This window comes from Alosa sapidissima, chromosome 7 (assembly GCF_018492685.1).
Source record: "Alosa sapidissima isolate fAloSap1 chromosome 7, fAloSap1.pri, whole genome shotgun sequence".
NCBI classification, from domain to species: Eukaryota; Metazoa; Chordata; class Actinopteri; order Clupeiformes; family Clupeidae; genus Alosa; species Alosa sapidissima.
This window is the reverse complement of record NC_055963.1, coordinates 34,661,715-34,672,397: the sequence shown is the minus strand read 5'-3', so window position 1 is coordinate 34,672,397 and position 10,683 is coordinate 34,661,715. Positions and strand designations below refer to the sequence as shown.

General features: G+C 44.3%; 2 protein-coding genes across 3 annotated transcripts in view; one reads left to right on the top strand and one right to left on the bottom strand.

Annotated features, from left to right (window-relative positions):
* cebpb (CCAAT enhancer binding protein beta) overlaps positions 1-1,573 on the bottom strand; it is a 1,614-nt gene extending 41 nt beyond the window's left edge. Inside the window, exon 1 of the mRNA XM_042098537.1 lies at positions 1-1,573. This exon is cut by the window's left edge and continues 41 nt beyond it. Within this exon, the coding sequence (XP_041954471.1) occupies positions 465-1,331 (867 nt within the window). The 5' untranslated portion in view covers positions 1,332-1,573 and the 3' untranslated portion in view covers positions 1-464.
* Positions 1,574-3,041: 1,468 nt separating this feature from the next.
* The window catches only part of peds1 (plasmanylethanolamine desaturase 1), a 30,858-nt gene continuing 23,216 nt past the window's right edge, over positions 3,042-10,683 (top strand). The window contains exon 1 of one of the 2 annotated variants that reach the window (XM_042098538.1): positions 3,042-3,249. In XM_042098538.1, the coding sequence (XP_041954472.1) occupies positions 3,132-3,249 (118 nt within the window). In that variant the 5' untranslated portion in view covers positions 3,042-3,131. The remainder of the gene's footprint in view (positions 3,250-10,683) is intronic. The other variant, XM_042098542.1, reaches the window with a different exon arrangement.

Here is a 10,683-nt window from a genome sequence, read left to right as displayed (position 1 = left end):
CATTTTTTAAATCATTTAAAATTGTACCTTTATATCTTTTACAGATTACTTCATTGCATTGCCAATACTGTTACAAAGAATTGCATCATTCCACTGCAGCAACTCTTCCCTTGACAACTACTGCCCCACATAAGGAAACACGTTTAAATAGAAGAACATTTCAATGCAGATTTCATCGTGTAAATTGTACAAAAATACTGTACAGACAAAGAATAAATTCAGAGTTTCATTGTAGCCAACTGGGTGAAAACCTCACCAAGAGCGAGGAGTTGCGCAATCACCTCATGTCTTCCTCCAGTCTATTCCACGGCTGTAAACACTTGTTCGTTTCTCCAGCAAAGCCTACTTTAAGTCGACAACTTCAGTAGACAGAGTACCACGGCAAGAAAGATCAACTTTCAACCAAATCACAGTCCCAGCCTGCTTCAATGTTCTCTCTAAGTGCAGCGCACACGGGCGTCCCGTTAGCACTGACCGGTGGCAGAGAGCAGGTTACGTAGCGTGGCCAGCTCTCGTGACAGCTGCTCCACGCGCTTCTGTAAACGGTCGTTCTCGGCTGCGAGCTCGAGCACTTTGTGTTGCGTCTCCAGATTGCGCATTTTGGCTTTGTCCCGGCTCTTTCGGACGGCCAGGTTGTTCCTCTCGCGCCTCAGTCGGTACTCCTCGCTGTCCTTCTCCAGGCGCTTCTTTCCCTTCCCGCCCGACATCTTGCCAATCTGATGCGGCGAGCCTCCCTTACCTGACGGGGCAGGTGTGCCGGGTGGGCTCGAGCAGGAGGACGAGGCGTTGGAAATGTTCCCCAAACTGCCGCTCGGCGCTGACTGGTACTGTATATAGGAGCGCATGTCAAATCCAGAAGAACCGTCCATTCCCGACTCCTCTCGGGGCTCGTCCTGGTGACCACCTTTAGCCGAGTTCCCGACGAACTCCGGGCTGTAGACCGTGTCAACTCGGGTCTCCTCGAGGTCGGCGTAGCCCAGTGGGTTGGCTTCCCGGTGGCTGTTGATCAAGCCTGGCTCCCGGTCGTTCAGTGAAATGTAGTTCCTGTAGTTTTGTAACGATGCCACCCTCTTGCTTCTGCTCTCCTCGAGGAAATCGCTGTAGACGTCTCCGCGTTGTAGAGCTGCCTGGTTTTGGCTTGCGAGTTGGTGATATTGCAGAGAGTCTAGGTAGATGCTGAAGTCGATCGTCTTCTCGTGCTGTGAGATACTAAGCTTCGTCATGGAGCCGTCAATGGGCTGCTTGCATATGCCGTCGCCGACGGGACCGCTTATACTGTTGCTACCGTGGAAAGCAAGGCAGTCCCCCTCGTAAAAACCGGCCACTTCCATGGATCTTAACACCCGCCGGATTGCGGGACCATACGAAACTACGCGCAGAGCGCTCGAACAGTGAGGTTATTTTAGACTACGTCGCTCACTGGAAGAAAGTTTCAGAAAACTGCACAGATCGACGTAAACTCAATAACACTGTCACAAGTAGGCCTATCTGAAACGTAACAATCTGTCTGAGTCGGGTAGTGCCAGAGTAAGCGCTCCTCACAGAGTTTGTTGGCAAGACTGTCCTACAGGTTTGCGGCAAAGAATTTAAGTGGATGAGGAAGGGGGGCGTGGTTGTCGTCTGTTTCTGGGGGGGCCTTTCCTTTCGAACTCGTTATTTCAGCAAGTGGAACAAGTGGAACAAAACAAACTCAAAACCACAAACAACAACGGAAAATATATTGCAATTAAGATGTGCATAAGATCCAATTAGTTTTAAAACTAGGGAAAATATACTTAAAATACCTTAAAATACCATGCAAAGAATAATTTACACCTACTTTTACGTCATAAAAAGTCACATTTCTAGAAAGTGTGTTTAGTGGTGTAGCCATAGCCTATACAACTTATGCTTGGAATCCCAATCAACACCATTGACGTAGCCTAAACAAACAAACAAACAATCTGTACCCAGGGGAAGGGGGCGTATTGTGGCTCATGTGTGTAGAACAGACAGTTTGACGTTTGACAACGCAAAACTGAAACCAGCAATGACACCAGAGGGTGTTCTGCGACGTGTGTTTTACTTCTTCGTTGTTGAGATTGATCCTAAGCCTCCCCCTTGTGGATTTGATCATTATTACAGGAATGCAAATGCTCACTCAAACCTGATTTGCAGGTCTACATCCATTGCTCACATTTAAAACACTATAATATTATATTATAGTATAGTGTAGTTCATTATAATATTTATATGTATTATTATTATTATTCTTATTCTTCTTCTTCTTATTATTATTATTATTATTACATAATCAATAATAATAATCAACATTATTATTTTTATTATTAGTAGTATTATTATTATTGATAATAATATTATCGAGGTTGTTTTCCTGGGGACATTCTAAAACGCTTACCTGTCCTTTAGCCTTCACAGGTTAAAAGGTAAACATCTGTGACAGATCAGAGATTGACAACGCAAAAAGAGATCAGTCGAGGAAATCCCATGTTTAACAATTGTGTAGGTCTACGAGCTTTACGCTCAGTTTCACTTCCAATTACGCTTTGGTGTTGAATTTCCTTTTATGAAATAGGTCTACCCTGTTACTATCACTAAGTCCTGTCAGGATTTTACTTGTTGAATGTCATTAAAAACTTGATGCATGTTTGGACATGTTTTTTTAACCTGATGGGAAATAAATAGGCTACAATTCTTGTATTTGTAATTATTGTAATTGTTCTTGAGCAAGGCTATATCAACAAAATCTTCGTGAGATTAAGTTTAAATGGCTATAGGCCTACTATTGGTTACGGTTCGAAGAAACGATAATTGATCCCACAGTTTCTCATTATCAATACAGTAAAATGTAGAGAGTATGAGAAACGTCGCAGTTGCATATCTCGCACTCAACAAACCATCACTGGCTGAGTAGCAATTGTCATTGGCCAGAAACGGGTGGGGTCATTCTCTGTTCTGGAGACAGGATTGGTGGTCGGTTCAGTTATGAAAGTTTGAACCAATCACAGACATGCTGAATTTGAGAGCCGTGTACACGGAAAAATGAGCCAGAATAGCGAGGCGTGGCTTTACCCGCGAGGTGCATCTGTTGGGTTGCCGATCTGAGTAAGGGGCTGAACCGGGAGAGGAACATGGCGAGCCCCGCAGACAAGTTACAAACCCCCAAAGAGAATGAAGCGGGACAGACCGTGCCAAGATGGGGTCCACAACACGCAGGTGCACGGGAACTCGCGAATTTATACTCGCCAGGTAAGTCAGGTCGCGAGTGATCAGCTGGCCGTGAGTGCGCCACACAGACTAGCCTACCAGAGCCCTACTGTAATTCATGGCATAGAGAAAATGAACAGAAAAGTAGTTCACTTAAGGCATCTGCGGATCAGCATCATCCAAACCTGTTCAACATGGTCCACAGACTCAGGAATTATCGTTATGGTTCGCATCCGACAAAATGATTCTGGTAATCTCAGTCCGGTTTTTAAGAAAGCTAGCCATGTTTGGAGATGGTCACTTTACTAGTGCTGTACTACGCGAGGTGTGTTGAACGGCGAGTCATATATTTCCAGTAGCCTAAAACGAACGTAACGGTAACGTAAGTGAACAATCAGCTCTCCGTGGTCGCCAGATAGGGCCATGAGAGTCCGAACAGCTATAGGCGTCCGACATATAGCGCCGGTGTTGTGTGCCTTCTGGTTTCTCCACCTACTGGTTTCCTTGCGCGTGCATGCGCTGCAGCAGTTGTCAGACATTCACAAACAAGTTGGTTTAGGCGGTTTGAAGTCGCTTTTCATATAGGCTACGCCATGAGCGCTCGGCTACATTACAGCCACTCTTACAAAAGACATGTAAAAAATATATATGTTTTGAAAACTAGCATTAAACTGGCCAACCTGATTCCCTACTCATTGAGCCAACTGTTACGCGATACAATTAAATATTGTAGGCTACCATCAATTAATAAAGTAGGCAACACCCAAGTAACATGTTGTAGGTTCGAATCCAGTTTAATGCTATAAAGTGTGCAAAATTATAGCCTAGCCTTTATTTTACATGTATTTTCTAGGAGTGGTTGTAGTGTAATGATCATGGGATAGATATAAAATGCGACTTCAAATCCGTCTAAAACAACTTGTTTGTGAATGTTTGACAACTCCTGCTGTGGTGAGCAACGCGAGCACGCGCAAGGAAACCAGTAGGTGGGAAAACCAGAAGGCACACAACACCGGTTCCGGAGCTAGCGCGGCGGATGAAGTCGCATAGAGACGCGGAAAGGGAGGGGCACGACTGACCTTTCATAACACCGCAAATTGTACACATGTATGCTAATAGCCTGTATTAAAGAATCGGTACTGCTGTGTTCTTAAACATCACTGTGCGATCTGTTTCTCGTGATCCGGAACAAGTTGTCAATATTCTCTGTAGGCTAAATAACTTTTAGACCCCGTTGAGTCAAGTCGATGCTTTTGATGGATCGCGTCAGGAAACTAAATAGTGCGCAGTTCAGCTTTGGGTAATGCAGATGTTTGAGACCCTGTCCAGAATTGTTTGTGGCATTTAACTCGCCAGGCGACGTGTGTGTGGGAGGAAAGAATGGCACTCCAGCAATGTGTGAAACTATAGCAACACCAAAGAGTTTTTTGTATCTTAAAATAATGTTTCCAAAATTGTTTCCGTGGTTCATCAACACGTAACAATGTGAACTGCACTTCTTCATTCGCTTCGCGGCCCTCTATCGGCTATAACCGCACTATGTAAGTTTGCCAGATCGGCAGCGGGCTTGTAGTTCGATGGAATGAGACATAAGAAACTACACATTTGACTTGCATGATGTCGCAATACATAATACTTTCATAAAATCATGCAACATATTCTACCTTGTCTATGGACATCGTTATTTGGAAAGCCGTTGCTGGATAAACAAATAGCGTGCGTGCAGCAGAGGAAAAGTTCTTTGGTGTTGCTTTAACACTGGGTCAGCATACCAGGCTATACCCGCGCGCCTGTGTGTGCATGAGCCAAGTGGAGAGTGAAATCGAGTCAGTGAAGACGAGGAGGAGAGAGAGGCTTACAGCCATAACAGAACTGTCTTAACACACACACACACAGACACACACTGTAGAAGCTAGTGTGGGGGCATCTTAGACAGGAGTCTTTTGTCTTGTGTCCATGGCGCTGCCACTTGGCCTGTTCTCTGTGACAGAGAAGCATGGAGCAGAGCAGAGCCCAGATGCTTTTGGTTCTGATTCGATCCAGCGTTACTCTGCCGTGTGTGTCTGTGTGTGTGTTTGTGTAAATTATCTTACACAGGATTCAGGAAGTAGCAGTCTGTTTGTTTCAAAGTGTATCCTCCCTAGTACACACACACACACACACACACACACACACACACACACACACACACACACACACACAGGGTGTGTCATATACATACATACACACACACTCAGGCATTACCCAATATAGGCACAACATTGGTGTACTGTACAAGGGGCGGACCAGACTGCTACTGACCAGTGACACACACACACACACACAGACAGACAGACACACACACACACACACACACACACAGTGTTGCTGAGGTAAACACACACTTGTCCTTCACAGAGAGACACACCAGTCCAGCACACACAAACTCACACACACCAATCTTGCAGAGGTAAGCATCCACTCTAGCCCTGCATATGTAAACACACACACACTCGCACCCTGCATAGGTAGACAAACACACACACACACAAGTCTTGTGGAGGAAAACACCCAGGAGCTTCAGAGCGTTGCCAGGCGCTGACAGAATTCCCCTGTGGTCCACAGTGTGACCCCCCAAGGAGGCGGCCAAGGAGACTCCCAGGGTCCTCAGAATCGGACTGGTTTGTGGGTTGTTACCTTGGCTGGGGACACAGTGTATTGTGGGTAGTGTGAGTGACGGGCTGCTTTGAGGCCTTGGGGGACCAGAAGTAGCACAGCAGAGGGGGGACAGAAAGCAGGAAGTAGGAAGTAGGCCACACATGTCTGAGCTGGCGGCTACTAGCGCTAGCTGCTAACTCCTACAGGGCTGCAGTCAGATGACCTCCTAAAGGGTGCTCCATTTAAATGGCACCTTCTTTGCACAAACTCCCCAAAGAGGAAGAGAGGGTATTTTCGTGTGTGTGTGTGTGTGTGAGAGAGAGAGAGAGAGAGTGTGCGTGTGTGTGTGAGAGAGAGAAAGAGAGAGAGAGAGGAAAAAGATGGAGAGAGTGAGTGTGTGTCGATGTGTACTGTTCTCAGTAGTGTGTTTGCATTGAGTTGTGTGTTTGTATTGATCTCACATCACTCTGACAACTCAACACACACACACACACACACACCTGTGGAGTAAAGTTTTGCCTCGTAGATTGTGAGAGGACTTTGTTAAAGGAGAGAGAGAGGTAATGAGCATCACAAGTCTCGGCCAGACAGACACAGGCAGCCCTCATGGGACTAGCTGAGCTGCACACACAAATCCACATGCATTCTCTTTGCTCCTCACACACACACACAAATACACACACAAATACATACACACACACACACAAATACATACACACACACACACACACACACACACACAAATACACATGCATTCTCCATGCTCCACACACACACACACACACATGCATTCTCCATGCTCCACACACGCACACACACACACGCACACACACACAAATACACATGCATTCCATGCTCCACACACACACACACACAAATACACATGCATGCTCCACACACACACACACACACACACACAAATACACATGCATTATCCATGCTCCAGGAGACTCAAGTGTATTGATCCTTACTAATAGCTAATCAGCGCTAATCAATATGTGTGTTTGAGTTTGTGCGAGTGGTGTGGTGCCTCCTGTTGGACCGAAGGAGTCATGTGATCAGAGTCACATGACAACCTTCGGCATCAAACTGTTTTTGTTCCTGCTTGGAGCAAAACAAGTCTGTTGGAGACAAACACTATGGGACTGGAGGCTCCCCTTTCCGTCTTTGTTCAAGTGAGATTGACATTAATTAGAGTAATTAAACTAAATACTTTGTGGCAAAAAAGTGTAAACAAAGGTATGGCAAGACAGGGCAGGATTCATCTACACAGTTCATAGATATTGGTGTCTGTGGTGCATCTACACAGTTCATAGATATTGGTGTCTGTGGTGCATCTACACAGTTCATAGATATTGGTGTCTGTGGTGCATCTACACAGCACCAGTAGCGGCTCCTGGGTTGACAGATGGGCGGGGCAGAGTCTGATGATCAAGTTCAGAAAAAAAAGGCACACTAAGGGCGGTCCATGGAGATTTTGTTCATTTTTACGACTCTCTCTTTCTATGGCTAGGCTATGAGCGAAATCTGGGGAATGGAATCCCATAATGTTACCACTTGCGGTCAAAACACCGTTTTGTTCATGCATTATTAACCTATGGTTAACCTACTTAATTATTTTATTCATAAGAAGTGAAGTTTAAAATTTTGAGATTCCAGACAAATAAAAGCTACAAGGTAGGTACCGGTAATCAGCTCATTAGCTCAGATCAGTGGAGAACTACTTTGGGGGAAAAACTGAAGAGGGAAACAAATTAACCGAGAATTCGAAATCGAAATCAAAATTCCACTGGAGCTCCAAGCGTAGGCTTCACGCCGCCTTACACCACTCAGCTCTCATAGTCAAGTTCAAGTTGTTTATTGTCATGTAGGCCTACTCATAAAAGAAATTATAAGTAACGAAATGATTGTGTTCAAGAGCCAGCTCAACTTTAAAGAGTAACTTAAAAGTAGGCTATTCATTAAAAAGGTAAATATTCTGGGGATTGATTTGGAAAATTTGAGGAAGCTTGAACTATCAAATAGGATGGCGGCAGACAAATGGCCAGTGAATGAAAATCTGTCGGTGGCGGTAACTATAATTGTCACACACTTCATAGGCAATTTGCGCAAAGTTAGAAGCGGACCTGCGCTTATCCTGGACACCGGTATGTTTTGCACAAAGGCACGGGACATCGTAGGCCTATCGTTCTCATGTTGGCCACAAACTTGTCTGTAACCCTGTGTGCCTCCACTGCATCAATTGCTCTTTTCTGCAGCTGTGCATAGAGCACATCTACACGGGGCATGATCTTGTAGAACAGGTCTAAAAGGAATAAAAACTCGGGATCTAAGAGCATTCGAGAAAACCCTTTAGCCTCTAACTGAGATTGTATCAAAATCTCCAGATGTTTCAATTATTTCGAAACACTCCAAAATAAGCTTTTAAATCTTTTCGGAGATCTTGTGAAAAAAGCGGAGAAACCTAGCCTGGCGAGCCATCCTATATCATTGAAATGTATAGTCGCTCGCTTAATCCAAGGGGCGGGCAGGAGTTGTCTTTCAAACTGCCTAGGCATGCAATAGGCCAGCGCTACGACCATATCCGTATCCGGTCGGCAAAACGGCAAATACATCCTTCTTCGAAAGGAATGACTTAAGTGCATTGTGTTGCTCAACTTTCAAAGAAAAGCACAAGTCCAACTCCTCCAAAGTTGACGCCAACGCCGATTCAAACAACTGCTCTTCGTTCACCATAGCCACCTTCCTTGTTGTTCACCGTTGCAGGACTGTCGTTATCCTGTTAAGCCCACCTTAAGACTCTCTAACAAAATAGAGCGCTGTGATTGGATGACGTCCACGGCGTCAGCAAATAGAAATCCCTATGGTTTGATACTAGACGTACAGGCTGAGCAAATTAATTTGGCGCCGCTATGGTGCGTCTAGATTTCTAGGCTAGGAGAAACCATAAAGATCCGAGAAGAAGACACGCACTGAGGATTCTGCTGACGCAGCCTTTTCCATCACCAGGTTCAATTGATGTGCATAGCAATTAGGGTACACGTCTTGCACTTTCTTACGCACTCCACCAGATGCTCCTCTCATGACACTAGCCCCATCAAATGTCTGTGCAATCAGCCTTACTTTATCTGTGTCACTCTCAGGTGAACTCGTAGGCCTACACGATTTCGCACTTACACTGTAGCCCTCATCGAGTTGTGCTGCAATAGTAGCATGGCTAATTTGCACAACTCAGATGCTAGCCTCATGTTTTTTGCCTCCTCTGAAAATGTTTCATGTCACACACACCTTCACTAGCCTACTCCAAACATCCACTTGTCCCCCAGAAGATCGGAAAAGCAGGCATGGAAAACAGAACATTTTATTGTGTTTAGGACAACCAGAGCTTCTTATCAGACGAACGTGAAAATGTCCAATTAAATGACCGACTCTTGTCCTTTGTTTGTTGGTATACGATGTTAATGTCGGGCTGATCAGGTCCTAGGTCTTTGATAGCTAATTTAACTACAAACTCAAGTCTTTCGAATGAGTTCTTTAAGAGAAACTCCACACTATTGCACACATGCTGTTCACTCGCCATTTTTGAACTGTCTGTCTGACCTCACAAACTTTGTGCGGACTAATACAGTAGGCATACTACAGTACAGTAGGCATATTACAGTAAGTTCTGACGTCGTATAGGGTGGGCAGTGGCATGATCTGCCCACCCGACCTTCTACTAACCGTGCTCTAGCTGCAGTTCCATTATCGGTCGACAGATTTACATAGACAAACAGCAGGCGCTGTTCAATTTCTTCAGGGCAGTGACGTCACTGCCCTTCCAGAAATTAAATGTAACGTTACAGTAGGCCTACAACAACTATGGATATGATCAACGAGATCTTTGCGATCTTTTCGAAATTTCTTTGCAAATCATACAAAAATGTAACATGATTGAGTACTTTGCCACTGACTACAATAATAAACAAACAACATTTTATTTTAAAAAATATTTTGTGGATCTACTTTTCTAGTGGATGAATCGTTAGTAGGGCTCTGCCCCTCCTGCCCAAGTGAACAAGCCATGTCTGCACAGCACAGTTCATAGATATTGGTGTCTTAGTCCGGCAGCCATGGGGTCAGACCTGGTTTTGTCGGTTAAAGTTTTTTTTTTTTGCAGAATCTTGTAGACTAGGGGTAGCTCTTTAAGATTTAGGAGGGTGCCCAGTGATATCCCTTGAGCAATTTCATATATTAACCCCTAAAGCCCTGTGTGCCAAAATCATGAAAAAAATAGGAAATACCTCTAATTTCAAGGTGAGTACACATATCAAAAGCAAATCAACTCAAATAGAATGTACTAAAAACAGTTTGATAGTTTTCAGACAATACTTCATGTATTCAATTTGGGAAAATGTAACCCTTTTCTATGTCAAATAATGAATTCATAATTTCAGATATCTCCTGTAATAATTCGGAATATGTACACATTTCCTCTAGTATTAGTTTTGAGCAGTTCTTGCTCATTTGTTCTTGAACATCCTACAGTACCTTAAAACATGCACAGAACATTGAACAACACCATTAACCCGGAAACTGCATCTTAGAGCTACAAGGGGTTTCACTCTTACAGCCACATCTGATCATCTCCAAAATGGAGTCTGGTGCAAGTTTAACATTTTCTGATAGACTGGTTGGGCTCAGTAACGAATCAATGAATCCTTCTTCAAATGGCAGTTGAATTTCCAACTTAAGTAGCATTCCTCGGTTTCAGGCTCCATGACTGTGAACTCTGTACCAAACTAAAAACTCTCACTTTAATATCCAAGTATATATACTATGTCAACTAGGGATGGGAAT